This window comes from Aspergillus lucknowensis (genome assembly GCF_044049455.1).
Source record: "Aspergillus lucknowensis strain CBS 449.75 chromosome Unknown BJX67scaffold_28, whole genome shotgun sequence".
NCBI classification, from domain to species: Eukaryota; Fungi; Ascomycota; class Eurotiomycetes; order Eurotiales; family Aspergillaceae; genus Aspergillus; species Aspergillus lucknowensis.
The window spans coordinates 195,411-221,539 of NW_027263572.1; the positions used below are offsets into that span (position 1 = coordinate 195,411).

Consider the following 26,129-nt stretch of genomic DNA (forward strand, 5'->3'; position numbering starts at 1 on the left):
GCGTCGCCAAGCGCATCGCTCGGGGTAGAATATCCCCTTCAATCTTTAGCACGCCCCTAGTGCCGTGTCAAACGAGCCTTCCGTTGTCTGCCGCCAATCACGTTGGTATCGCGTGATTTGGACAAGGATCACCACATGGCTAGACGAGCAGTGGAGCTTGCACGGCTGAAGTAGATAAAGCTGGAGAAGATGCCCGACTCTGTATATTTAAGGAGAGAGTTCCGACACTGAGGGCATCGCCAAAGCTTTGAAGAGTGTCAATGCACAAAATGGGCCAGTCCCAGGTCGCCGTCAGCTTTGATCCAGAGCCCAACACCGACCAGCCCGTGCAGAAGCCTCTCTCGCGGTTGACGAGATGGTATCGCAGCGCATTGTTCAACGTCATCATCGTCGGTTTGATCTCATTCACCCAGCCGGGCATCTGGAATGCGCTGAATAGTCAGAACCCTCATTCTTGAACCGAAATCGCAAGCCATGCTAACAGCCGCAGACACTGGCGCTGGCGGACAGCAGAAGCCCTACCTCGTCAACGGCGCCAACAGCCTGACCTTCGGCATCATGGTCTTCGGCTGTCCGCTATTCTCGATCCTCGCCAATCGCTATGGTCTTCGCCGGGTCCTTATCCTCGGTACCCTCGGCTACGCGCCATACTCCGCCTCGCTGTACACCAACAACCGATACGGCGTGGAATGGTTCGTCCTCTTCGGCGGCGTAACATGCGGAATCGCTGCGTCCGCGCTGTGGTCGTCAGAGGGCGCGATCGCGCTTGGATACGGAGGCATCGGAGACCGGGGGAAATACAGTACGTCTTCCTCTTATAGAAAGGTTAACGACAGCTAACGCTCGACAGCCGGAATCTGGCTTGGACTCCGCGAGCTCGGCCAACTCATCGGCTCCTCCATCCAGCTCTCCCTCAACGTCAAGGACGGAAACCGCGGCAAAGTCGGATACTCGACGTACCTCGTCCTGATCGGTCTGCAGTGCCTTGGTCTCCCTCTGGCCCTGCTCATCTCGCACCCGTCAAAGGTCATCCGAGCCGACGGGACACGGATCCCCGACCCAACAGCGCAGAAGGCGGTCCTCGGGGAGTTCCGCAAGCTCTGGGTGCAGGTGAAGAAGAAACATATCCTGCTGCTTATCCCGATCCTGGTCGGGTTCAACTGGAACGGGACGTACCAGGGGATCTACCTCACCAACTACTTCAGTGTGCGTGCGCGGACGCTCGGGTCCCTGACCTCGGGGATTGCAGCCACGACAGCGAACATGTTCTGGGGCTGGTTCTTTGATCAGAGGTTCTTCAGTCGCCCTGTGCTGGCCAGGATCACCTGGTTCACGTTCGCCGTGGTCATGCTGGCGCTGTTCGGGTGGCAGTTTGCGAATGAGAGGCTGTACGAGGACACAAAGCCCACCATTGACTGGGAGGCGGCGGGCTTCGGGCGTGGATTCGCGGTGAATGTGGTCTTCCGGTTCATGAATGAGTCGCACTACATGTTTGTGTACTGGTTGCTCGGGGTATTCAACGATGACCTCGAGACTCTGACGCTGACGGTGGGGATTGTGCGGTGCTTTGAGAGTGTTGGGTCGTGTCTTTCGTTTGGGATAGGTGCTGCTGAAGTGTCTCCGATGGTTAACCTGATTGTTGCCTTTGTCATGTTCGTCCTCTGCATTCCTACCACGTCCTGGGTGGTGTTTATGGTCCCCGAGCATCCAGAGTCTGCGATCAAGGACGATGAGAGCTTGCAGGCGTCCGATCTGGCAGGAAATGCTGCTGAGCGTGGGTAGCCACCCCAGCGCGAATAGATTAATTAAATTATAATAATTTATCTCTTACGACAACCTCATGAAACGATTCGGGCTCATCCTCCAGCTTGAAGCGGAGACTGCCATTCGAAATCAATTCCCCCTTGCATTCCAGAACCCCAAGTACAGATAGAAAGTCCGGCCTCCAATCAACAGCAACGCAACCGAAGCCAATCGACCCATCCCAGAGAGCGTCAAAGCCACCACGGGCCATCTCAAGGTTTGAAGAAGCCTGGGTGACAGGGTGTTGGTGAAGCTTATTGGATCTGCATCAGCCCTGGGCATCGGGCATCGGGCACCGTTGAGCTTCCAATCCACCTCGACAATCCCGAGATGCCTTCTGACATTGCCATGGTTGGACAGCTCGAAGGCGATCGTAATTATTCTCCAGACATGGTGCAGGCAGAAGGCTGTGTTGATGGTGTCGTCAAGGGTTGCCGAATCTGCAGAAACACAGCCAGCCCAACCCCTTTCCGCCAGCTGCATTCAGCCCCTGGGCACTCTCGAGGCATTCTGAATGGCCCACAGCCCAGTCATTCAGTCGACAACCAGGCAGCAGACCAAAACCTGGACCATGACCCAAAAGGAGAAATGTGCGGTCAAGACATGTAACTGCCTGAGGCGGTGACTCCGCCCCGTCACGTGCTCTGGATCGTGGCGATGCGTTCGTATTCGTGCGACCCGCTCTGCACTTCTTTCATCATGACTTTGCAGTCATGATTGAACTATTTAGCCTGTGACCCTTCCAGCTGACGCGAGAGGCTCCATTGAGAAGAACAAGAAAGAGGGACGAGATCGAGCCATGGCTGTCGCATCACCCGGCGCTTACCAGACCACATTCCAAGTGGCTCTCCGTGGCGGTCCAATCGGACCTCCTTTCCATTCACGGCGGGCTCACAAGAAGTCTCGGAACGGATGTATAGTTTGCAAGCAGCGACGCGTCAAGGTATTTATCCCGCTTTTACGGCTGTGCTTCCCGCCGTTAACGGTCCTAGTGCGACGAACAGAGGCCAAGTTGTCGGAGGTGCGAGAACTATGGTGCCTCATGCAAATATCCGCCTTCACCGACCTCGTCGGCGACGACCAGCAGCTCCGAGAGTTGCGACAGTATGGCCGTTCAGCCGAGCAGGACGCTCTCCTCGCTCTCCGTTGTGCAGATGGTCACCAAGGTTCGGGAGGGCATGAGTGCAGAACTCGCCTTTGCGCCTCGCGTGATCGGAGATTATGACGCGGTTTTAAATCTCGCAGTAAATTCGTTTCAGTGGTTTCTCAGAAGCTCGACGGATACGGTGAGCACGCCTCAAATCCGGCAGGTAATGAGAAGAGAGATGATCCACGTTGCGTTCGAGGTATGTCTACCTTTCCAACGGTGGAGTGGAATATTGACGTTGGTCTAGAATCCTTATTTAATGTATACAATTCTCGGATGCGGTGTCCTTCACATGAACCGCGTCCACCCCGGAAATGAATCGCGGGAACTCGCCGAAGCATATTTCTGGCAGCAAGCAATTACGTTATATTCCCGCGCGTTGCGCAACAACATTGACGAGAAATCTATCTCCGGCCTTGTCTCCGCAAGTATGCTCATGGGAATCACTTCATTAGCCCCGCTCAGATTCCGGATCGAAGACTCCTGGGTTTTCACTGGCCGCCCCAGCGACCTGAACTGGTTCGCAATCCAAGGCGGGCTGAGATGCATCCTGGTCCATGCGGGGCAGTATATTCCTGGGAGTATCTGGGAAACGGCATTCGAAATCAGTAGCAAGTGGGAATGTGAGGTATTCAAGGATGAAATTACGCAGGGACGAGAAGGCCTGCATCCCGAGCTGGCCGATTTGTGCGAGATCGATGATACAACGACAGCAGAAACCAGTGTGTATTGGCATCCACTTAAGTTCCTTAGTGCATACATGGGGTTAGAGGTGAACGCGATGAACGCATCACATTGTGCGACATGGATAGGCCGGGTGGCTCCAGAGTTCGTGACAGTCTGCAGGCACCGAGATCCCCGCGCTCTGGTGCTCCTGGCTCATTGGATGGGACTGATGTGCTCGTTGTCTCAATGGCAGCCATGGGTGGAGGGCCGCATCCGAAAGGAGTGTACGGCAATCTGCATTTATCTCGAAAGCATGGGGGATCCAGCCATCCTGCCGTTCCTGGAGTACCCCGCAAGTGGATGTGGATATATTCTGCAGAGCAAATTATAACCGGTCGGTTTGCTCGTCTATCTCCGTCGCCAGCAGTCCAAGGCTTGTTATGCCGGCTCAGCCTGGCACGTATTCAGGCGCTTATTAGGAAGGACCGGCGTCGTTGCAGGGTCGTTCTTTTCTACGGTCTTTGTTTACGACACGTTTCGAGCAGGAACGATGCAGAGTCTCCAATCCTTCGGGAAGGTGCTTTGCGTGAGGCCAGTGATTGCGTGATGATCCCACATTTCGAGTCATTGCAGCCCCGTCCCAATTGGTGAGAATTCACACCACATCATCGTGGTCGACAATGGTGACAGCGTCAATACGGTCAATATATATGGCTATAGTGTCTGACATGACCCTCAAACAAAGTAAAATCTGCTCATTAGAAGATGCTTTTGAAAGGCCTTCTTTCTATAGTCGCATTGCCCACTGCGTTGGCGGACTGGCAGTACCTCTCTCGACCTGACCTCTCTCCTCCAAAGTTAAATATCACAGTCCCTGCAAAGTCATCTGTGGAAGCCGGGTATATTTTCATTGCTCCATACTCCGGCTTCGAAGAGGGCAGTGTCGGCCCCGAGCAGCCTGGAGCGTATATCTTTCGCGACAACGGCGACCTGATCTGGTCTGGTATTGGGTATCTGGCTGGATACGTGGCTAACTTTGGGCCGACAGTCGTTGACGGCAAGCCGGTGCTGAGAGCTGCTCAAGGGCTGCTGGATGGGTCCCATGGTCGCATGTTTGGCGATCATAGTATCCTCAACGACCACTATGAGACGGTGAAGGTTGTGCGGGCTGCCTCGCACCATTTGGTCTCTGTTCATGAGTTCGAGGTCGTTGATGGTCGGTCTGTTTTGATCGAGGTGCCGGTGCCTGTTCCTCTGGATCTGAGTCCGTTTGGGGGGGATGAGGATCAGAAGTGGATTCTGAGTAGTGGGTTTCAAGGTAGCCAGTTCTTGACATGCTGGACATGCAGTATACTTACCGTGATATAGAGATTGATATACAAACTGGAGAGCTGCTCTTCGAATGGTACAGCCTGGATCATATCACACCTAATTGTAAGCCACACCCTCAGCTCCAAATTGGATTGACAAACTGACACTGTCTAGACAGCGCCCTCCCTCTGGAAACTGATGGTCCGTTCGATGGCCGAAACTCCCATAATGCGTGGGACTATTTCCACCTGAACAGCGCCGCCAAAGACGAGGACGGCAATTATCTGATTTCCGCGCGAAACTATGCCGCCATCTTCAAGGTCGACGGCACCAGCGGCGAAGTAATCTGGCAGCTCGGTGGTCGCCACGGAACCGACTTCGAGGTTCCGCAAAACGTGGAATTCGCGTACCAGCACGATGTACGGATTCGCTATCGCTCCGACGACGGTTCGATTGAGCGGATCTCCTTCTTCGACAACGCAGACCACTCGCGCCCTGGCCACTCTCTCAACTCATCTTCGCGTGCTCGATACGTGGAGTTGGATCACAGCGCCGGAACGGTGCGAGAGATTCAAACATACTGGCCCCCCGATGAACTGATCGCAAACTCCCAGGGGAGTGCTCGGTTCTTACCCGGTGGAAACCTCTTTGTCGACTGGGGGCAGGCCGGTGCTGTCACAGAGTTCAGTGCGGAGGGAGAGGTGCTCTTCCACGCATACCTTGATTCGTATCCCAGCAACCATGTGCAAAGTTATCGCGGATTCAGAGCTCCTTGGGCGGGATACTCGAGCGAGGAGCCTGCCGTCCTGGCTCTCGGCAATACAACTGGTCAGTTGTCGGTTTATGTATCCTGGAATGGGGACACAGAAACCAAGTTCTGGAATTTCTATCTTGTCGTTGAGGGCGCAGAAAGGAAGTACCTCGGACGAAAGGAGCGGGTGAGCTTTGAGACTCTGTTCCAGACAGAGCTGGACTTGGCTATCGAAGCTAGCCAGGTGATCATCGCAGCTGAGGCCCGTGATGCTGAGGGCAGCATCTTGGGTCAGAGCCGAGGGGTATCGTTGAGCGATAGATCGTTGTACCGCTCTCGTCTTGATCCGGCGGATTGGGAGGATTCCAGCTCTCCGCATGTCCAAAGGCTGGAGCTGTAGACACATTAGAAACTAGTTTGACTTTCCTGTTCCTAGCAATGCACCAACGAGATATCACGTTCATAGATCCTCCGACAGCCGCTTGATGCACCAGGATTCATCCCGAGTGGTGGAGCACACTGCCATGAGAGAAGAGAAGGAGGTGCCTGCAAACTGCCGCGTTGGGCGGATTGAGCGAAGATGGGCCCGCCGGTCGGATTTCGCCGATGTGACAGCTGAGATCCACTCGACTAAGGCCCTTCTCGCCCAAGATTGACCTCTGCAGTGTGGATTCAATTGCAGGCTGTTCGTACCGATGTAACGTTCCGCGACACCTCAGGCGCTCAGGCACCCAGGCACCAAGGCACCATCGAGCACGCCATCGCAGTCCAAGCCTTGACGATGCTTGATCTTTTCTCTCTCTGTCCTCTGGAAGAATAAGAACCTCAGACTCGTGTATCCGGCTCATGTCGATCGACATGACCGACAAACAGCCCGCCATCGACAGCCCCGTGGTAGAGCCTGGTCGCGTGCAGCACGACCGGCTCAACCGCGGGCTCTCCGCGCGCCAGGTGCAGATGATCGCGATTGGGGGCACCATTGGAACGGGCCTGTTCCTGGGGACCGGCAATGCGCTGGCCACAGGTGGCCCGGCGTCGATGCTCATCGCGTATGCGATCTCCGGGGGGATTGTCTTCGTAACGATGCTGAGTCTGGGGGAGATGGCGGCCTTTATCCCCGTCGCCGGCAGTTTCTGCACGTTTGCAGGGTGCGTCCCACGGATCTGTTTTGGGGGAACGCTGAGCTGACCCTTCGCAGGAGATTCGTGGACGATGCATTTGGATTCGCCTTGACCTGGAATTACTGGTTCAATGATGCCGTCTCGACAGCCGCCGACCTCGTTGCGCTGCAGTTGGTGCTGCAGTACTGGTCCGACAACTTCCCCGGGTGGGCGTTCAGCTTGATCTTCTGGGCTGTCCTGATCGGACTGAATTTGTTCGCGGTGCATGTCTACGGCGAGGTCGAGTACTGGATGAGCGTGCTCAAGGTCATTACCATTATCGTAAGTGCTCGACGTCTTTGGTCGATGCATACTCACCTGCCAGGTCTTCATCATCCTCGGCATCGTCGTCAACTGCGGAGGAAATGAGAGCGGCCACTACATCGGAGGAGAGAACTGGCATCTCCCTGGTGCTCCGTTCGTCGGAGGAGCCGGTGGATTTGCCTCGGTCTTCGTCACAGCTGCATTTGCCTGTAAGCTCCCTTCTCTCTTCGCGACTCAGCATCTAACGCATCCAGACGGCGGAACCGAGTCCATCGCCATCACAGCCGGAGAAACCAAAGACCCCGCACGCACAATCCCAAAAGTCGTCCTCAACGTCTTCTGGCGAATCCTCATCTTCTAGTCCGTCCGTCCGTCCCCTCAAGATCAGCAGCCACTGCCACTAACCCACCGCAGCATCCTCGGCTCCCTCATCATCGGCCTCAACGTCCCCTACACCTACCCAAACCTCTCAAACAAAGAGGTCACAACCTCCCCCTTCACCATCGTCTTCGAAATGACCGGCACAAAGGCCGCCGGCAGCGTCATGAACGCAGTCATCATGACCAGCGTCCTCTCCGCCGGGAACCACGCCCTGTTCGCCGGTGTCCGGCTCCTCTACACGCTCGCCGTCGCAGGCCACGCACCGGGGTTCTTTGGCAAATTGAATCGCCAGCAGGTCCCCTGGGTCGCCGTTCTCGCAACAGGGGTCGTAAGCGGACTATGCTTCGGGTCGAGCAAGATCGGCGCCGGGCAGCTCTGGACGTGGTTGCAGAAGTACCTTCCCCGCGAACCTTTTTTTATGAAGGCTCATGCTAATAAAGAAAAAAAAAATTAACAGCATTGTCGGCGTCTCCAACCAACTAAGCTGGATCTCCATCGGCATCACCTCCATCCGCTTCCGGTGGTCCCTCCAAGCCCAGGGCAAAACGCACCTGCTTCCCTTCCGAAACTTCACGTACCCGGTGGGCCCCTGGGTCTGCGTGGTCCTGAATATCGTGATCGTCCTCGTGCAGGGCTGGAGCTGCTTCAGCCCCAGCTTTGACGGCGTCAGCTTCGTGAGCTTCTATATCCAGCTGCCTGTTATGCTTGTTATGTTTCTGGGGTGGAAGGTGGTGAAGCGGACGCGGTTTGTGCGGGTTTACGAGGCCGATTTGGAGACCGATACGTATACCCTTCAGGGTGTGGGCGGGGAGAGCGTGTGGAAGAGGATCGGGAATTGGATTCTTTGATGGATGGTGTCCGTGTACATGAGCCGAGGAATCTTGTGTTGCATTTGAGTTGCATTTTCGCAGCTTAGTCTATTATGTACACAAACTCTCCATCCAGCGCCCCCAATGCCTGATTCTGCTAATCCGCATATAATTCGCAACTCACTCACTAACTAACAATCCATGGAAACCCACTAGGCGACAACCACTGCTCAGACGGCAGATCGTAATACATATTCTCCAGTTCGGGAAACGAGTCGAAGATGAAATCCCCCCCCTCGCCAATGGGTAGCATAGCAGGTGCTGCTGCTGGTGCTGGTGCTGCTTCGTGGTGCTGCTGACTCGGCATCGTCGGCGGCGGCGGCGGCGGCAGCGGCGACGGATTCACATGCACATGGGGGATGATGCGGTCAAGGATACGCGTCGCCTTGGCAGCAACGGGGCTGCGGGCGGCATTGATGCTGAGAAGCTCAGCGCAGCGCAGGATCAGCTCTGTTGTCTCGAGCTTCGTGGTCGCGTTGAGTTGGCCGTTCCCGTGCAGGATGAGCAAGGTGGTGATGGAGAAGAAGGCCAAGAAGGAGCCGAGCCCGTTGACGTACCAGCGGTACGAGCGAAAGAGCGGGTCTGTGCAGATCTTGGAGAAGTTCGTGAGGTTTGTCGTGGCGCATTGTTCGCAGCGGAGGGCGCTTTGGTCCTGGTGTGGATGGGTCGGCGGGCCAGTCGTGGAGAGCCAGGGTCTGTGCAGGAGGAGGGCGAGGTGGTTTGTGTAGCTTGAGATGATATAGTAGTGGGCTTGGTGGTAGGAGGGGAGCTCTTCGAGCGGGGTGGAGAAGCGGTGGATGAGGCGTTGCTCCTCGCAGGCGACGCGCGCGTCCAGGGCTTCTGTTTTGGAGCGGTCGTGCGAGGTCAGCTGGCAGACATCGAAAGCGAGGTTGTACAGGCGGACTTTGTAGAGGATGTAGGTCATTTTCGTTGGGGGGGTGTCTCGCGCAGAGGCGTCGGTAGGCTCGCGGTCGACCCGCAGGATATCGTCATCTTCGACGTCGGCCGGTAGGTCTACATTCGCGTCGATGCGGAAGGGCATGAGGTTACCGAGACAGGTGTTCTGGATTGTGTATAGCATCCGGAGGGCGGCCCAGCATCGACGGCGCTCTTCTGCCTCGATCGGGTCGACGTTGAGCCGCGCTGGGTCGACGGCACAGCCGATGGCTACAGCGATATGAAGGGTCGTTCCGAGCAGCGACCACGCTGGCCCTTGGGCATGATTGATCGCATAGATCAGCAGCACAAGCGCCTGCAACGTGCACAGGTTGTGGCGGAACATGAAGTTGTCGGCGACCAGACAGCGCATGGCTGCACCCCGATACTTGGCGGAAAGACTGCGAATGTTTGCGCCCGGCAATGGGTCGCGCCCGAGATGCACCAGGAGAGGGTCGTCATCATCCAGTGCAGTGACGGACAGGCTGAGCATGACGAAGAGCAAGGCGACGAAAGGCAGAGGAGCGCCTTTCGGGTTCATCTTGAACACGTCGTACTTGGAATGAAATGTCGGATCGTGGAGAATGTGGAAAAGAGGCGAGAAGACCCTGAAAAACGTCGCCTTGAGCTCTTCAAGTTGTGGGAGCGGAGGGAGCATGTCCAGCAGCTCGTCCGACACGGCATTAGCACCAGGCTGCTCGAAGAAGGGAAACCCAGTTGGGAAACTCGGTGTAGAGTCATGCACCATTGCATCCAAGAGATCCGAGTCACCCAGGTCGTTCGAGGGGACAAAGCGCACATGGTTCGTAGGCGAGACGATCAGCCTCCCGGAGTGCTGGCCAGGTGCAGGCTCCTGAGAGCTGGGGGTCCGGTCGCCGACGGTCTGTCGCGATTCAGCGGGACTCGAGTTCGACGGAGATGGAAGATTGGTCTCATTCCTCTGGCGTAAAAGGGCCGTCGTCAGGGCGATATTCTGCCGCAGGAGGTCCTCTAACGTCGAGGTGTTCTCGGGATTGAGGCTGGGGGCGTCGAGCCTGTCCTGGCGGCGGAAGCGACAGCTCGACGCGTACCCCCGACGGGAGCAGGTATCACAGGGAGCATTGTATCCGGAGTTGATGCATCGGATCTTGCGCTGGCGACAGTTCTCGCAGCTCAATGGGAGACGTTTCGAGGCCATCCTAGCGATAGAGGACGGGGATAAATTTGGGAGGGGATGTCAGCCGGTGGGAAGGTGGGAAGTTGGGAAGTCGGGGCGGTTCTGAGGGCGTGGGATTTGTGGAATTATGTGGATTTGTGGGGAGGATCCGGGATGATCTACCCGAGGGCCCGTGCGGGGACGGTGACCGTATTGCAGTGTACGATACAGGGTCCAAGGTTACAGACGGAGTTCCGTTGCTGCCTCGATGCGCATTCAAAGTTTCAAACAACGAAAATCAGCACTACTGAACTATCATCCCATGTCAACAGCAAACACACGCATCCAATCAGTACGCTTTCTGCATGGGTGCTTTGATCTCCAGCTCGTCCATTGCCTGCGTAATCCGCTCCGTGAGCTCCCGGCTCACGGCGCCATTCGGCCCTAGCAGCTCCTTGCGCCCGGCCTTGTGTACCCGTCCATTGATCACAATCACATCCAGCTTCCCATGGTTCTGGAGGATGGTGATATCCTCCAGCGGGTCCCCATCAACCAGGACGCAGTCTGCAAAGTTTCCTGCTTTGAGCTGGCCCATCTCGTCCGACCGCATGAAGAGCTTGGCAACCCCGTACGTGGCCGCAATGATCGCCTCGTGTGGCGTAAAGCCGAGCAGTTTCGTGAAGTGCTCGAGGTCGCGAGCATAAGTTCCGTGTGGCGTCCAGGCGAAACCGTAATCCCTGCTAGTCCTTTAGCCACGCTCGCTCTTTCGTGAGATCGACCGTTGTTCTTACCCTCCAGGGAGAACCACAATGCCCCGTCGGTGCATCTCGCGCAGACCACGAATCGCGGTCTCAAGCTCTCCCCTGTAGCCAGCCTTCTCAGCGGCTTCTGTGGCGTATCCGAATGCAGCAGCTTCGTAGAGTGTCGCCACCAGCCAGTTGATCGCTGGGACCACGACATGCTCCGATCGCTTCTGCTCGAGCTTGTCCATGCCTGCATTCCGTTAGCGACAGCTGCAGGGCGCAGTCTCTCTCTCTCTGCTTACCTTCTTCATCGATGTACGATCCGTGGAAGATGACTTCTACTCCATGCTCAATACATTGTCTCACCGAATCCCGGGCTCGAGCATGGGAGCAGAGTCGGATTCCAAGCTTGTGTGCCTCGTCCACACATGCTTTCGTTTCTTCATCAGTGAAATAACAGTCCTGTGCGTCGCGAACTTCCGTGATCTAACATCGATCAGTACAGTCAAGCATCGGTAACCAAGTGCATACTTACAGATTCACCGGACATGGACAGTTTCACCTGATCAACGCCGAGCGCTACGTGGTCACGGATCCTTTGTTTCCAGTGAGCGAGACTAAATTTTCAACAAAGAAACGAAGACTTACACCTGGCGCATCTCCTCCGGCCCATCAGCAAATGCAGTGATTCCAGCAACTAACTCTCCGTCCCGCCTGGCCATCTCCTTCCCATTCGCGAGATACCGAGGACCAGGAATATCCCCAGCATTGATCGCATCACGAATAACAACATCTAACCGTTCTTTTGCTGATGCTGCCCCAAAGCACCTACCACCGTCAGCTCACACTATCAGAACGCAGATACACAGAACACATACATGGTGTACCCCGAATCGAGGAAGCACTGGGCACTCCGTGCCGTTAGAAGTGTGTGTTCCTCAACGCCCAGCTCGCCCAGGCGGCCGAGGTCTCCCCCATTCCAGCTCAGATGCGTGTGGGCATCTCCGAGGCCAGGAATTAGGGTGCGGCCGTTGCCGTAGAAGACCCGAACTCGCGGGTTCTTCAGGAGCTCCTCTTTATCCGGCACAGTGCCGACATGTGTAAATCGCTCGCCTGTTACTGTTAGAACAAGAAAAGCTATCATAATTCAAGTAGAACCCATACCGGTAATCAACACATCGCCGTGATACGGCTCCTTTCCGGTAGCGTCGATGATCTGGACATCGACGATCAGGATCCGTGAGTCGGGATGCGTTCCCGCGATGGCATAATCCTTCGGCTTCAGCTTCTCATCCCATTTCAGCGCCTCGATGGACGCGATGTTCCGGGGTGGTCCCTCGTACGGATGAAATGGGTGGTCAGGGGATGTCCACGACGTGGGAGCCGACATTGTTGCGTCTCGAGTAGGAAATTTCACAACAAAGACGGTGAGTGCTTGTTTGCAAAGAAACAGTGATGCCGGTTCGGCGCTCCGAGGAGGGGTTATATATATGTAACGCGCTGCCACCTGGATGTGACAGGAGCCGTTAGCTGCAGGAGCCGTCGCATGCACTGCATTGCATGGGGTCGCGGCAACAGCTCCGCGAGCGGGAAGGCCCCGCTTGATCCCCGGCTAGCCAGACTTGGCTAATCGAGTGGATTTCCCAACGCGGGCACCAATCCCTGTCCTATAAATGCTCCACTCCGTGAAACACCGTCGTTCGCCGCGCGAACCTTCCCTCTCCCCTCCCCCAGATTTCGGACTTTTTGGCGTCCCCGCGTGCGGTTCCATTCTTATCCCCGCAATGCTCCAGAGTTCCAGACTGCGACTGCGGTCAACCCTCACCCTCATACTAAACCGGGAGCTTTCACACTTTCTGCCCTCCTCACCATGGGCTGGCTAACTCTCCGCCGCCGCCCCGAGGCCTCGGACGCGGGACAGCCGCCTCCACCTCCACCTCCGCCAGAGAAGGACACGATCACCGCGTCCGCAGAGCACGCTGAGGACATCTCCAATTCAAGATCATCATCCTCACCACGGACTGAGTCACAGTCACGGTCACAGGAGCAGCCATTCCTGGGTCGCGAATACCCCGCAGTAGATCTCTCAACACCAGATTCCGACCTCCCCTACATCGACCCGAAGATCCTCTCTCTCGTGGAGGAGCACTGGTCTTCGAGTACGAGCTCAGACTCGGACTCGGCCTCATCGTCCCCGCAATCTCAATCCCAATCCCAAGCCAAACCATCTGCTTGGATTGTCATCGACGATATTGTCTACGACTGCACGGAGTTCCAGCATGAGCATCCCGGCGGCACGGTCGTCATTCGCAGCTTCGTGGGGCAGGACTGCACGTGGCAGTTTTGGCGGTTCCATACCAAGCAGCTTCTCAAGGAGTATGGGAGGGGGTTGCGGATTGGGCGGACGAGTGGGATGAAGAATCGGTTTAAGGAACCTCCTCGGTATGTTGGGTTGAGTAGTTTGGGTGATGATTGGTGATCTTGTGTAGCATGGAGTTCTAGGACGCCATATTTCAGACTCAAGTATGGTTGCTGGCTGTGATGTTTGATAATCGTAGTTATATATATTATTAGAGCATAGTGCCTATATGGTAGCTCTCCTATTCCTATAAATATAGGTCTCCAAGTTATCCTACTTCCACGGTGTACCTCCGTCACACACAATTTCCCCCCCGTTAATGGCATCTCCATCAAACGTTGGAAGTCATCTCAAAAGCGGGCAGCTTAACAGGAGTAATCCCCTGCCACAGCCCAGCACACCCAGCCCAGTCTTATACCTATCAGCCACTTGACTCCCCATACAAATTTTGAAGGCTAGAGAACTTACACGAGAGAAAGCAAACCACAATTCCAAACGAGTATCCCGCAGTCAAAAGCCCGTCGCCGTTGACCATGAATCCGCAGGCAAGCAGCAGCAGAGTAATGTCCAAGATGGCCAGATCAATGAACAAGATCCAGGTCGAGCGCATCGCGGCCACGGTGTACAGCACGGTGATAATGAACCAAACAAAGATGTATATCGAGAGTGCCTGGTTGAATTCGGGGCCTACCACGCCGGTTTCGGGATCGGTGTACGAGGCTATGATTCCGGAGCCGGGGAGGTAGATCATGGCGTAGGAGAGGTTGAAGGCGCCGTAGGAGGAGAAGACGGTTGCACCGAACTGCCTGTGCATTAGGAAATATTGTTACGAGTCAGACAATAAAGGGGTTGGCATACCGTATTCCCAGTAACGAATTCCATAATCCCAGCGAGGAATTGGCAGATGCCGCCGAAGAAGACGAGCATGCCGACCATGACATTCGGAGACTGGATGCCGCGAGCATGGAGACCGTAGACGGAGATGAGGAACATATCTGGCCTTGGTTACATCTCACCTTCAGGGGATCCATCCTTGGCAGGGGGGCGTACCGGAAGCGAAAGATATCAGGCCCAGGGGCGTTGGATTGGCGAAGCTGCGATGCACCACAGGGAGAGGGGTTTGGGAGCGGTCATCGACGTGTCCTCCTGCTGTGAGGAGGCGGTCCAGATGGTTAGACGACGGGGCAGAGGCGTCAGTCTCGCCTGCCTTGTTTTGGGCGAAGTCGTTGGATGCGGAAGACATTGTTTACTCGGGCAATGGTCGGAGTCGGGGGAGTCGGGTGAGGCGGGTGAGTCGGGGGCGAGGGTCGCGGCCGTTTGAGGGCGAGGCCGGGTGGGCGGGCTTAAATACTGCGATCTTTCTCAATTTCGGGGGCGCGGCGTCCTTTGTTCCTCCGCGCAACCTGGAAGCCATGACCCTGGCCCATGTTTGTGCGACGTGTGCCCACAGCTGCATCAACGCCTCTATTCCACTCTCGGTCGGATGTGCAGATCGACACCCGCATTTCCCAGTTGGAACTAGTGCTCCCAGCGAAGGTTCGGGACAGATCACGTGCCCGGCGCCTCATCCGCCTGGGCGAGGCCGAGTCTTGCGGTGATTGGTGAATTTCTTGTAGAGGATCTCCCATTGGCCAACTGGAACCACATCATCCTCGTAAGTGGATGCCAGGAACCCATGTCGGTAGTGACAGCCTATCATGCCAGCGTTATCCGACAGTCTCCTTCGAGACCTCGAAATATATACTCCATGAGTACTTCACGCAGGTCCTACACCAGATCTCCAACCAAACAACTCGACAGGTCATGCTCCACAGCATGCTCCGCACGATTGTCGGCGGAGATGCACGGACGAACAGCCCCCGCGTCTGAGCGCGGCGTAAAGCGGACTTCCGTTCTCGCAATACTGGTCGACGTCATGAGGGGAGTCCACCTATTTAACGAGGAGAGGTCCTGATGAAATGCCGGAGATACAAGCACGGACTACAGATCGTGCACAGAGACCATGGCTTCCTCTCAGTTCAATTACTGCGCCTACGTCGACCCCGGCTCTGGGGAGGCGCGTATCGGCCATCTCGACCTGCAATCGGAGCAGATCCAGCCGCTGGCGTTCACATCTGGAACCAGGATTGGGAACCTGTACCAGGTGATTGAAGCTGGCGAAGAGAACGTAGTGTCTGCGCGTGCAGACCCAATCCCCCAGTCGCAGGTTCGGCTGCTTCCTACCATCTCCGGCCGGGATATCCTTGCCGTCGGGAAGAACTACGTCGAGCACGCAAAGGAGTTCAATTCCTCGGGGTTTGACTCCTCAGATAAGAACGACCAGCCCAGTGCTCCTGTGATCTTCACCAAGCGCGCAACTTCAATCATCGCGCACGGCGAGGACGTGCTCCTCCATCCCGGCTTCACCGAGACGCCCGACTACGAGGGCGAAATCGGCGTCATCATCGGCAAAGCCGGGCACAAGATCCCCGAGTCCGAGGCCTTGGACTACGTCTGGGGGTATACCATCATCAACGACTTTACAGCGCGCGAGAGACAGCGCGACCACAAGCAGTTCTATCTCGGGAAGTCCCCAGACACGTACTGCCCCATTGGGCCTGTCGCAGTGCCCAAGGAGCGTCTTCCGGCGAACCTCCGCGTGCAGACCTTTGTCAACGGCGAGAAGCGACAGGATGCCACGATGGACGAGCTGATCTTCAGCATCCCCAACCTGGTCTCGTGTCTCTCTCAGGGCCAGACCCTCCAGCCCGGCGACACCCTGGCCACCGGCACCCCCGTTGGCGTGGGCTTCGGGTTCCGTCCGATGAAGTTCCTCAAGGCCGGCGACGAGGTCAAGGTCTCCGTCACCGGCTTGGGAACCCTAGTCAACCGCATGGCAGCCGTCGACGCCGTCAATCCCACCCTCGAGCGCGTCAACGCCGCCTCGTCCATCCCCGTCGCCAACCAGAAGGCGCGATCCCGCAACGGGCTGGTCAAAGCCGGCAACAAGGACCTCTTCTACCAGTTCCGCGGCCAGAAGGACGGCTCCCCGGTCCTCTTCATCCACGGCCTCGGCGGCTCATCCTCGTATTTCTCGCCCCTCGTTGACAAACTCGCCGCAACACATGCCTGCCACCTCACAGACTTCGAGGGCCACGGCCTCTCCCCGACCAGCGCACTGAGCAGCCTCACCATCGGCTCGCTCGCATCCGACATCCGCAACGTCTACTCCCTCGCCAGCCCGGATGCCAAACCAGCAACTGTCATCGCCCACTCAATGGGCTGCCTCGTCGCCCTCAAGCTCGCCCTGGAGTCTCCCGAGCTCGTCTCAACCCTCATCCTCCTCGGCCCGCCGCCCTCCCCGCTCCCCGCGGCCGGAAGCAACGGGAGCTTCGCGCGCGCCGAGACGGTCCGCAGCGGCGGGATGCTCGCCGTCGTCGACGCGGTCGTCAACGCGGGGCTCTCGACCGAGACAAAGGCCAGCAACCCCATCGCCGTGGCGGCGACACGGCTCTCGCTCCTTGGCCAGGATCCGGAGGGCTACGCGAAGGCGTGTATGGCGCTTGCGCGGTCTGCGGAGGAGACGCTGGATGTGTCCAGGTTGGCGTGTAGGACGTTGATTCTGACGGGGACGCAGGACGCCGTCAGTCCGCCGGCGCTGTGCCAGGGGTATAAGCAGAAGATTCGGGGGGCGGAGGTGGTTGTCTTGGAGGGAGTGGCGCATTGGCATCTGTTTGAGGATGTCAAGGGGACGGCTGGGGCGGTTTACGCTTTCCTTGGTGTTTAGCTGCGTGTCGCTATGGAATATCGATAGAAGCATAGATTCGTTCACGCCCGATGTTACGTATAGTTCGTGTCGTGAAGGTCCGGCAAACCCTAACGAGGCTGACTCCTTGCCACCTCTTTCTCAGATGCCATTCCCTGGTCAACTTCCACCTGCAAAGGCCGCGGTGCTTGCTGTGGATAACGCCTTCCTTCCACTCTGCCTCATTTGAGCGGATCAACTCGGAGTCCCGGCCGCGTCGTCTTGATGCTGATCGCCAGGGCCCTGGAGAGAGACGCCCAATCGCCATCTGCAGCCTCAGCCCTGTTTCACTTTGAATGCAACTTGAATGCAACTTGAATGCTGCTTCCAGGCTGTCTCGACGCCATAAATCCCGCGTCCCCCTCGTCTTCTGCGTCGTAAATTAACCCCCCCATCCATTTCCAGAACCCAGAATCCAGACTTCGAGCAAAATCATGTCCCCCTCCCCCAATCTCATCCGGAACAGCGGCTTCGAAGCCGGCGGCCTCGCCCCCTGGTTCACGTCGGCCCCCGACGTCGCAACCGTCGTCTACGATCCGGACGTCGCGCCCGCGGGCAATTTCTACCTGTACCGTCTCTGTTAATAATAATAATAATAATAGTAGTAATAGTGAGACGACGAACTAATGGAGCCAGCCACCTCGAAACCGCCGTCGGAAACCGCGGCAACACCCTCTCGCAGCACCTGTCCAACCTCACCGCGGGCGCAACCTACCACGTCTCCCTGCGCGCGCAGATGGACGACAACGGCGCAAACTACTGCGCCGTCTCCCTGTACGGCGGGAATAATTCGACGACCGGGGCGATTGCGTCGCTGCTGGATACCCCGACGCACTGGACGACCGTCGAGGGGTCGTATGTGGCCCGTGCCAGGGAGGATGTGCTGCACGTTGTGGGATTATGCAACTTCTCCGGGTCGAGCTATACGGGGCATATCCTGCTTGACGAGGTTGTGTTTGCAGAGGCATAGGCAGAAGAGAAGAGTATTATATCAGAGTTGGGATGTACGAATTAAAACCCTCTGGACAGTTTTTCATTCATTATGCACAGAGTATACCAGTACCTCCCTCCCAACCATGCTCCCTCAGATACTCGCGGAACCGCACGTCCTCGCTCTCCAGACTCCTCTCCATATCCGGAATCAGCCACCACGCAACCACGCCCCCCAACACCGTCACCCCACTCCCGATCAGAAACACCGCCTGCTGGCCCCGCGCGACATCCTCCCCGAACGCCTCCTGGATCGGCGTGAACACCTCCGTCCCGATGCTCGCCCCCGCTTTGCCCACCGCCGCTGCCAGGCCAAGGAAGTGGCCCCGGAGCGGCGTCGGGAAGGACTCGGCCGCGCAGAGGAACGTCGACACGCCGGGACCCATTTCGCCGAGGGCGTTGAAGATCCCGTACATGATCACGAAGAGCGGGAAGACCGATTGGATCGGGTGCAGCGCGCCGCCGAGGAGGAAGCCCCAGAACGACCAGAGGAGGAAGCCCAGCGTCATGGTTTGCTTGCGGCCGATGAGGTCCATGAGGAGGCCGCCGAGGAGGCAGCCGGGGAGGTAGAAGAGGTTGATAATTGTCTGTCGATATTCATTAGCCCTTGGCGTCGCAGAAACTCTTGTAAAAGACAATACCCCGTAGCCAATATTCTCCACTGTGGTGTTGTTTGGACTCAGTTGGGAGATGATGGTCGACGAGAAGAGGCCGAAAGGGTACGTGACGAAGTCGTAGCAGAACCAGGCGAGTGCTACAGCCTTAGTATCAACCTCCATGTATTCGATAACGAGTAGCTTACAAGTCCCCAGCATGGGCTTCCAGTATCTTTTCAGCACAAGCCAGTACGGATAGTTGGACCGGATCGCGTGTTTGCGGTACTGCGTCGAGTTTACCATGCGGATTCGGAAGAAACAGATGACGACCGGGAGCTATCCCATCAGTAGAGCCCCAGACCCAGGGTGAGGACGTCTACGTACCACAAATCCGAGTCCGAAGCACACCCTCCACACGCCCTGACGAGTTTCCTGGTCGAAGCACGCAAGAACAATCAGCGCGACGACGCCGGCCCCGACGAAGCCCTGAAGCTGTCAGTATTCTCTCAACCACGATAAAAAGGCCAATAATACCAGATCAATAGCGAAATCCGTGGTCGACGCAACCAGGATTCCGCGCCTTTTCCGCAGTTTGGCAGTCTCATCCGCCGCTTCGGTGGCGCTCGTCGCGCACACGGGATACTCGCCCCCAGCTCCGAAGCCCGCAACTCCCCGGGAGATGATCATCATCCAGAACGTCCTGGTTTCCCGGTCAGTAATGCCACATGCATTTCGCGTGAGACGGAGAGAGCTACCCCGATTCGGACGTTCCATGCGCCGCAGCAGACAGAGCTACGCCGACAACCAAGAATAACGTCGCTGCGACGACGCCGGTCCTCCGGCCAAGGCGATCAACCAGCGCGCCAAAAAATATCATTCCAAAGATCTCGCCGATGAGGAAAGAGTTGGACAGTCGCGACTTGATCTGCGAGGACATCGTGTTGGGGTATCTGGAGCGTCAGTACGGCGATGAGCTTGGAGGAAGACCGGTTGATTTAACATACAGAACAGCGAATAAGGGCTCCATGTAGCCAACTGTAGTTAAATATTAGTGATCATTCCATTCTTCTTGGAGAGTGTGTGCATCCGCACTGATCTGCGCGTTGTATCCATCACTGAAGAGCGCCAATCCAGCAACAACAACGTTCAGGACGCCGCTACTGGACGGTTCGCTGCGAGGATAAATCCGCTGAACAGCCCCTTCCTTGCGATCCGGACCGTCTCGGTCATTTCTGGTGGTTGTATCGTCGGACGTCGTCGTCATGGCGGGGACCAGCCAACAGGATCAAAACTACAAGAGAGAGAGAGAAGAGCCTACACGCCCTTCCATTCTCTCGACACCACATGGTTGCTTCTTATATGAGCTCCCGAAAGCAAGGGAGCCATCCGATGAAGCGCGCAGTGCCCAATCGCAAGGGCCAGGGAGAGCACGATGCAGCTCCAAAGCCCAGCCTCTCTTGAAGCGACGCAGCATCCCACTTGAATGAATCGCAGCCTTGCCGAGAAAAGTTAAGACTTGAGGCACACGGCACGAAGCGCGTGGAGGCTGCGGGCCAGCGCCCAAGCGTCGGGGGGAAGTCCAGAAAGTCAACCAGGATGATGGAACAGTCCATTGGAAGAGCAAATTGGAGCATCCATCACATCGAGGAACTTGAGACTTCGTTTGTGGAGGTTGAGCGATGAGTGCCTCGTGTCAACACCACTCCAGCATCACGCGAGAAAGCCTTCATCTCGTTGACACCATGTCCGAAATGCACACGCTCTCTCCCCACGAAAAGGCCGAGTACCTCATCAAATCCCTCGAAGACTACGGGCAAGGCGACTACATTGGCGAGTCAATCAGCCAGCTCGAACACTCCCTACAGGCGGCGCATCAGGCACAAAAGTCTAGTACGTCTCTAACACCATCCATGGAAAACATCATTGCGCGTGCAACTGAGCATCGGCGATAGGAGCCCGAAATGACCTCATCATCGCCGCTCTCTTCCACGATATCGGACAGATTATCCCCCTGAGCAGGACCAAAGATGTGCGCATGACGCTGAAGGAGAGTGGCGACGAGAACGTCGGTCGGATCGGACACGAATCCATCGGTGCTGAGTTCCTGCGGTCGCTGGGGTTTGGGAAGGACGTTTGTCGGTTGGTCGAGAGTCATGTTGATGCCAAACGGTGCTCTTCGCATCCTTATCTGGTCCATTTCCATTGCAGAAGGTGTCCATCACTGACCCGAGGACAGGTATCTTACAGCTGTGAATCGGGAGTATTATGACACTCTCTCCTCGGCGTCCAAACGGTCACTGGAGTTCCAAGGTGGTCCGTTCAAGGGCAGTGAGCTGGAGGTGTTCCGTGCCGACCCGTTGAGGGACGATATGGTGGCAATGAGACTCTGGGACGACCAGGCGAAGGTCCCTGGGATTGAGGGAGTGACACCGCGGGCGACCGAGTATTTGGACATGGTGAGAGCACACTTGGAGCGGGAGTCATTTCCGTGAATTGTAGTCTTCGATTGGCAAAGTCCCAGTATACTTGATCCAATTCGTTACTCCATTCTCGAGCAGAGATATCACCCGGCCACCAAATAGCCCAAACCCACTACGGTGACGGCCAAGGAGGCCTCACAACGGTCACAGACTTCCATCTTGCCGGCTGGTAAATTATTCGCCCAAGAAATCAATCATGTAAGCTTTCGGCGACAACTTTGAGCAAGGCTGTCGACCGCTGCCCCGTTGGCGGTTGGAAGGCCAATCAATCCCCTGCGATGTGCGATGCGCCAGGGCCTCATGCACGTCATACAACGAGAGCCTCAAGCTCAGTAGAGCATCAACTCACAGCAGACTCAAAGACACACCACGGATTCACTCCCGAGACAAGGAGATCTCCAGATGGATCCCGATGATGCCATCGCAGACGACAATGGCTCGTCCCCTTCTCTCCAAATCCGCGTGCTTACCTAAGTTCGTACGCCCTTCCTCTCCCTCCGATAGCCGGCCGGGATTCAACTCGGATTCTCAATTTAGAAGCTCGCCGGGTCTCTAGACGCTGTTGTAGCCCTTGATACAATCTACACAATGGCCGGCAATCAAAATGGCACCCCAGCGAGAGGCGGTACAAAAGGTGCGTGCCTCGCAATCGCAGCATACCAACCGAGCACCCCCCCCTCCCGCTAACCACACGCCCCCCCCTCTTCACCAACAGTCTGGACCACTCTCATCACAAACACCGACTATCTTCCCGGCCTCCTGACGCTCGAATTCTCCCTCCGAAAGTCGAACTCCAAATACCCGCTCCTCGTCCTGTACACCGACTCCTTCCCGCCCGAAGGCCACGCCGCTCTCGATGCCCGCGGGATCCCAAAGCGCCGCGTTCCGTACCTCCTCCCCACCATCTCCAAGGATTTCGTCAACGACGTCCGGTTCTACGACTGCTGGAGCAAGCTCACCCCGTTCTCCCTCGTGGAGTACGAGCGCGTCGTCCAGCTCGATAGCGATATGGTCGTGCTCCAGAACATGGACGAGCTGATGGACCTCGAGCTGGATGCGCCGGAGTTGGCAGGCACGGGGGACCGCGTCTTTGCCGCGAGCCATGCCTGCGTCTGTAATCCGCTGAAGAGGGCGCATTATCCGAAGGATTGGTAATGAGCCCACTCTTCCTTCCCGCTCTCCCACTGGTGCCTCTCTCAAAGAACCTACCTACCTAACATATCGTCTCGCCTCGCTCTAGGATCCCCTCAAATTGCGCCTACACCTCGCAGCATGCGACCCCCGAGCTGGCCCAGAGAGCCGGCGCACCGTCCGCTGCGGGCCTGGGTATCCCCAACGGCGGTCTCCAGGTCGTGAACCCGTCCCAAGCTATCTACGATAGGATCATCGCTCAGCTTGCTTCCTCTGCGACTTCGAACTACGAGTTCGCCGATCAGTCTTTGCTCTCCGACGTATTCTTTGGGCGGTGGGTGGGACTCCCGTATATCTATAATGCGTTGAAGACGTTAAGGTGGGACGGCGTGCACGATGTGATCTGGGTCGACGAGAACGTGAAGAATGTGCATTATATCTTGAGCCCGAAGCCTTGGGAGGAGGAGTTAAGCTCGGACGGGAGGAAGAGCGTGGATCCGAGCCATGCTTGGTGGTGGAAGATGAACGATGAGCGGTTGGAGGAGAAGCGGAGAAGGGGGTTGACGGATAACTTCTAATGGACAAGCACCACAAGATAGATCTTCTTCGACTGTACATGAGTCACGACAGCCTCACGGCCATACTGTGTTGATACATACCATCGAGTCGACGAGGAAATTGAATTGAGACAGGCATTCCGCCTCGCGATTTGTATTCTGTGTGAGGACACACCGAATTCAGAGCTAAGACCTGCACAAGAGACTTCCATCCAATCTAACATGATTCCCGTCAAAGAGGGTCCGTAGTAAGGCAATACACCGGTTCATGCATATTAGAAGCCAGATGAAATCGAAACATATCCATACGCCGAAAAACATAAAAACCAGACGAGATCCCGACTCTCCGAGATGGAAGCAGCTTCCTGGCCAGCTCCCAGACGCTGTTACGGAGCTTAAAACGACATCGATTCACAAAACTCGGGTCAGATCGCTTTGGCGTTACGCCAACTCCGTCTTGCAGAGGCGTTATGAAAAAAGACGCCAGGCGAATCGAACTGGACCGAAAAATTATTTCATAGCAATCTCTGGTCCAGCCATTGGATTTAGTCCCGGCGGAGCAGGAGCGAGATTTGGTCGCGGTGCCAGTTCCACCATTGATGCCTTCCCTCCCCGACTGCTCGCTGAGCCGCCGCGGCCAGAACCACCACCTCCTCGTCCCTGGGATACCGATGTAGGCCCATTGGTTTTATCCTGTTCTGCTTTTTTGCTCACACGAGGTCGGCGGTTAATGTTACCGCCTCTTGATCCCGGTCCACGCACGGGAAGCCCCGTGTGCTCTGATATCGGAATCGCCGCCGCCAACGGTAGTTGTTGATGGGTCGTAGCTGGTGCTCGACTGCGCCCACCACGGCCCCGACCACGACCCCGTTTGATTGTGCCATCCGCGCTAATCGAGACGTTAGTGTAGTTCCTTTGAACGCACGAGGGAAAAATAGATGTCAAGCATACCGTTCGACCTGGACCTTCTCGCCCTCAGCCACGAGGGGCCCACTATACACGAAGAATCCATCTTTACTCGCCGCAGCCTGTTCCTGCCAGACCATCTCGCTGTCATCCACAAAGGGATCGTCCCGATCATATTCCTCCACTTTCTTTCTACGCCGTCTCTTCTTTCCGTCCGCCGGTTCGCTCGTCTGCGCAGCCGCAGCACTCAAAGCGCCACCTCCTTCGAGTTCGCTATCGCGATCAACTTCGAGGCTGAGGTCTTCGTCTGCGCTCTCGCCGGCAGAAATCCCGCGACCCGATCGATCATTCCGCTCAAGCGCAGCTCCAGCTGCAGCCACACGCGCCATGCGCTCCTGGCGGGCAGCAACTTGTGGATATAAGGCAGCAAATCCATACTGTTCCTCCGCTAAGCGGGCGAAGTTAATGATCTTGTTCCCGTTCCCTTGAAGAGGGATATGTACGATGATGTTCGGCGTGCGTTTGGTGGAAGTTTCAGACGCACTGTCATCCACGCCGCCAAATAAAGCATTTGAAATCAGACCAGAGCCTTGAGGCAAAGGGGGAGGGGCTTCCTTTGCGGGTCGGGAAGGTTTGGGAGATGGTGGCTTCGACGATGGGGCCGTGGAAGGAGGCATTGATTCCTTCTTGGGAGCCTTTTCAGCGACCACAGGCGCAGGTCGTTCGCTATCCACCTCCATTGGTGCCGGTGTCGTTTGCTGGGAATATGTCGCAGGTGGTTGGGGTTCAGTAACCGTACCCGGCACCTGAGGCTGCGATGAGACCAAGCGGGTCTGTAGATGGGATTCCTGAGAAGGTTGGGTGGGGAGGGGAGGCCCATATGGGGATTGATGCCGAAACTGAGATGATGATGGGGATACCTGTAAATGCGTCGGGGCGATCGCAGGTGGAGCAGGTGTCGGAGGGTAGCTGGAGGCACTGCGGCCAGGCGACCCATACGGATGGGAAGTATACTGACGCGGTGAGGTGTTTTGTGGAGGATCAATAATGCTGGAGATTGCCGGAGACGCGCTAGCGCGAAATGGACGGGGCGAGACTGGACGGGGTGGAGGGCTAAAGGAGGCAGAAACGGGAGCTGTCGACGACGCAGGGGTTGCTGCGATCGTATCAAAGGCAGAACGAATTGGGTCGTAGTTTTGGCCACTAGACCTCTGTGGTGGGGGAGCCAATGGCTGGGACTGAGGTCGCGAAGGTGGTGCAGAGACCACTGTCGGGTACGGAGATGATGTCGCCGCAGTCGAGGAGGCTGGAGGAGGTTGGTGGGAGGGAGAAAGCACTTGGGAGGGCGGGTGGAGAGGCCGAGTCTGTTGTATCGGTGGTTGCGGTGGTTGTTGGGGATTGCTCGCTGAGATTGGTGCGGAAGTATCTAGAGGGCTGAGCTTTGGAGCTGGAATTGGAGCTGTGGGTGGTGCGGGTGAGCGCGCGGGCGCAGGCACAGGAGTTGATGCTGAAGCCGGAGCCCTTGAAGCCGCCGCAGGGTCCGCGGGAGATGAGTTGGGACTCTGATCGAGGGGCGTGGGTTCCAACTTGGGCTTCTTGCGAGCATGAGAGACAGTCGCCTGGGTTGGAGCCGGAACGGTGTTGTTGGAGGCCGAGAAAGACTTCTCTCGCTGGCGTCGACTGGGCCGCTTCGACTCTTTCTTCTCGTGGTCCATTTCCTCTTTCTTCTGGTTTTCCTTGTCCTTCTCTCTTTCCCGATCCTTTTCCTTCTCCTTTTCTTTATCCTTGGATCGCGCGGATTTAGCGGGTTCTTTGCGGTCGGCCGTATCAGCGTCGTCGTCTTTCTTTCGACGCGACCGTCGGGGTCGGGTTTCGACGGGGGAACGCAACTCGTGTTCGTCCTGAGCCGACCAGACGGGCGGCTCAGTGGACATGATGGAAGAGATCAGGGGAGGTGGATCATTAGAACGAGCGACGCGAGAGGGGCGGGAACGAGGGCGAGTGTGCCCAGGTGGGAGGGAAGGTGCGGTGGTGCTGGTGTTAAGTGTTGGCGTTGGCGTTGGCAGTTGGCGGCGGAGGAATTGCTTCTTCAGGAAAACTAAATGATGCCAGAGTTTCAAATGACAAACAGAAAGAGATGGAAAAAGGAGCGTTGGAGAT

The 26,129-nt window shown here is 56.7% G+C and overlaps 15 protein-coding genes across 15 annotated transcripts; 9 read left to right on the top strand and 6 right to left on the bottom strand.

Annotated features, from left to right (window-relative positions):
• Positions 1-388: 388 nt before the first annotated feature.
• On the top strand, positions 389-1,838 carry BJX67DRAFT_149727 (uncharacterized protein). The gene is made up of 2 exons (XM_071024779.1): positions 389-802; positions 851-1,838. The coding sequence occupies exons 1-2, from the start codon at positions 475-477 to the stop codon at positions 1,780-1,782; spliced, it is 1,260 nt and encodes a 419-aa protein (XP_070884949.1). The 5' UTR covers positions 389-474; the 3' UTR covers positions 1,783-1,838.
• On the bottom strand, positions 1,755-2,512 carry BJX67DRAFT_356865 (uncharacterized protein). The gene has a single exon (XM_071029444.1). It carries the CDS (start codon positions 2,284-2,286, stop codon positions 1,894-1,896), a length of 393 nt encoding a protein of 130 aa, XP_070884950.1. The 5' UTR covers positions 2,287-2,512; the 3' UTR covers positions 1,755-1,893.
• Positions 2,501-4,194, top strand: BJX67DRAFT_149682 (Zn(II)2Cys6 transcription factor domain-containing protein). The gene is made up of 3 exons (XM_071024777.1): positions 2,501-2,746; positions 2,796-3,149; positions 3,198-4,194. Exons 1-3 carry the CDS (start codon positions 2,603-2,605, stop codon positions 4,005-4,007), a joined length of 1,308 nt encoding a protein of 435 aa, XP_070884951.1. The 5' UTR covers positions 2,501-2,602; the 3' UTR covers positions 4,008-4,194.
• Positions 4,195-6,314, top strand: BJX67DRAFT_149690 (arylsulfotransferase family protein). The gene is made up of 3 exons (XM_071024778.1): positions 4,195-4,934; positions 4,985-5,050; positions 5,102-6,314. The coding sequence occupies exons 1-3, from the start codon at positions 4,382-4,384 to the stop codon at positions 6,076-6,078; spliced, it is 1,596 nt and encodes a 531-aa protein (XP_070884952.1). The 5' UTR covers positions 4,195-4,381; the 3' UTR covers positions 6,079-6,314.
• Positions 6,315-6,491: 177 nt separating this feature from the next.
• BJX67DRAFT_149751 (amino acid permease) lies at positions 6,492-8,405 on the top strand. The gene is made up of 6 exons (XM_071024783.1): positions 6,492-6,826; positions 6,877-7,120; positions 7,164-7,311; positions 7,357-7,462; positions 7,517-7,876; positions 7,941-8,405. Exons 1-6 carry the CDS (start codon positions 6,525-6,527, stop codon positions 8,329-8,331), a joined length of 1,551 nt encoding a protein of 516 aa, XP_070884953.1. The 5' UTR covers positions 6,492-6,524; the 3' UTR covers positions 8,332-8,405.
• Positions 8,238-10,627, bottom strand: BJX67DRAFT_149748 (Zn(II)2Cys6 transcription factor). The gene has a single exon (XM_071024782.1). It carries the CDS (start codon positions 10,463-10,465, stop codon positions 8,480-8,482), a length of 1,986 nt encoding a protein of 661 aa, XP_070884954.1. The 5' UTR covers positions 10,466-10,627; the 3' UTR covers positions 8,238-8,479.
• BJX67DRAFT_149741 (uncharacterized protein) lies at positions 10,619-12,603 on the bottom strand. The gene is made up of 7 exons (XM_071024781.1): positions 12,331-12,603; positions 12,045-12,279; positions 11,815-11,994; positions 11,702-11,762; positions 11,469-11,652; positions 11,215-11,416; positions 10,619-11,160 (listed from the first exon to the last, which is right to left on the bottom strand). Exons 1-7 carry the CDS (start codon positions 12,554-12,556, stop codon positions 10,773-10,775), a joined length of 1,476 nt encoding a protein of 491 aa, XP_070884955.1. The 5' UTR covers positions 12,557-12,603; the 3' UTR covers positions 10,619-10,772.
• Positions 12,604-13,036: 433 nt separating this feature from the next.
• Positions 13,037-13,645, top strand: BJX67DRAFT_382358 (cytochrome b5-like heme/steroid binding domain-containing protein; the record flags this gene model as incomplete). The annotated part of the gene is made up of 1 exon (XM_071033233.1): positions 13,037-13,645. The coding sequence occupies one exon, from the start codon at positions 13,037-13,039 to the stop codon at positions 13,643-13,645; it is 609 nt and encodes a 202-aa protein (XP_070884956.1).
• A 75-nt stretch (positions 13,646-13,720) lies between these two features.
• BJX67DRAFT_149770 (acetate uptake transporter family protein) lies at positions 13,721-14,998 on the bottom strand. The gene is made up of 4 exons (XM_071024784.1): positions 14,576-14,998; positions 14,384-14,520; positions 13,994-14,327; positions 13,721-13,936 (listed from the first exon to the last, which is right to left on the bottom strand). The coding sequence occupies exons 1-4, from the start codon at positions 14,766-14,768 to the stop codon at positions 13,857-13,859; spliced, it is 744 nt and encodes a 247-aa protein (XP_070884957.1). The 5' UTR covers positions 14,769-14,998; the 3' UTR covers positions 13,721-13,856.
• Positions 14,999-15,303: 305 nt separating this feature from the next.
• On the top strand, positions 15,304-17,291 carry BJX67DRAFT_388905 (bifunctional fumarylacetoacetate hydrolase/alpha/beta hydrolase family protein; the record flags this gene model as incomplete). The annotated part of the gene is made up of 1 exon (XM_071034428.1): positions 15,304-17,291. The coding sequence occupies exon 1, from the start codon at positions 15,528-15,530 to the stop codon at positions 17,289-17,291; it is 1,764 nt and encodes a 587-aa protein (XP_070884958.1). The 5' UTR covers positions 15,304-15,527.
• A 452-nt stretch (positions 17,292-17,743) lies between these two features.
• On the top strand, positions 17,744-18,279 carry BJX67DRAFT_382361 (uncharacterized protein; the record flags this gene model as incomplete). The annotated part of the gene is made up of 2 exons (XM_071033234.1): positions 17,744-17,877; positions 17,946-18,279. The coding sequence occupies 2 exons, from the start codon at positions 17,744-17,746 to the stop codon at positions 18,277-18,279; spliced, it is 468 nt and encodes a 155-aa protein (XP_070884959.1).
• A 70-nt stretch (positions 18,280-18,349) lies between these two features.
• Positions 18,350-20,397, bottom strand: BJX67DRAFT_388908 (major facilitator superfamily domain-containing protein; the record flags this gene model as incomplete). Its single annotated transcript, XM_071034429.1, has 8 exons — positions 19,988-20,397; positions 19,900-19,930; positions 19,651-19,845; positions 19,430-19,595; positions 19,280-19,381; positions 19,102-19,231; positions 18,941-19,053; positions 18,350-18,886 (listed from the first exon to the last, which is right to left on the bottom strand). Exons 1-8 carry the CDS (start codon positions 20,157-20,159, stop codon positions 18,350-18,352), a joined length of 1,446 nt encoding a protein of 481 aa, XP_070884960.1. The 5' UTR covers positions 20,160-20,397.
• A 24-nt stretch (positions 20,398-20,421) lies between these two features.
• On the top strand, positions 20,422-21,330 carry BJX67DRAFT_356895 (uncharacterized protein). Its single transcript, XM_071029445.1, has 2 exons — positions 20,422-20,785; positions 20,848-21,330. Exons 1-2 carry the CDS (start codon positions 20,575-20,577, stop codon positions 21,162-21,164), a joined length of 528 nt encoding a protein of 175 aa, XP_070884961.1. The 5' UTR covers positions 20,422-20,574; the 3' UTR covers positions 21,165-21,330.
• Positions 21,331-21,730: 400 nt separating this feature from the next.
• On the top strand, positions 21,731-23,208 carry BJX67DRAFT_149789 (glycosyltransferase family 8 protein). Its single transcript, XM_071024785.1, has 3 exons — positions 21,731-22,009; positions 22,091-22,526; positions 22,616-23,208. Exons 1-3 carry the CDS (start codon positions 21,964-21,966, stop codon positions 23,082-23,084), a joined length of 951 nt encoding a protein of 316 aa, XP_070884962.1. The 5' UTR covers positions 21,731-21,963; the 3' UTR covers positions 23,085-23,208.
• On the bottom strand, positions 23,209-25,903 carry BJX67DRAFT_388910 (uncharacterized protein; the record flags this gene model as incomplete). The annotated part of the gene is made up of 2 exons (XM_071034430.1): positions 23,209-23,952; positions 24,015-25,903. 2 exons carry the CDS (start codon positions 25,901-25,903, stop codon positions 23,574-23,576), a joined length of 2,268 nt encoding a protein of 755 aa, XP_070884963.1. The 3' UTR covers positions 23,209-23,573.
• Between the last annotated feature and the right edge of the window lie 226 nt (positions 25,904-26,129).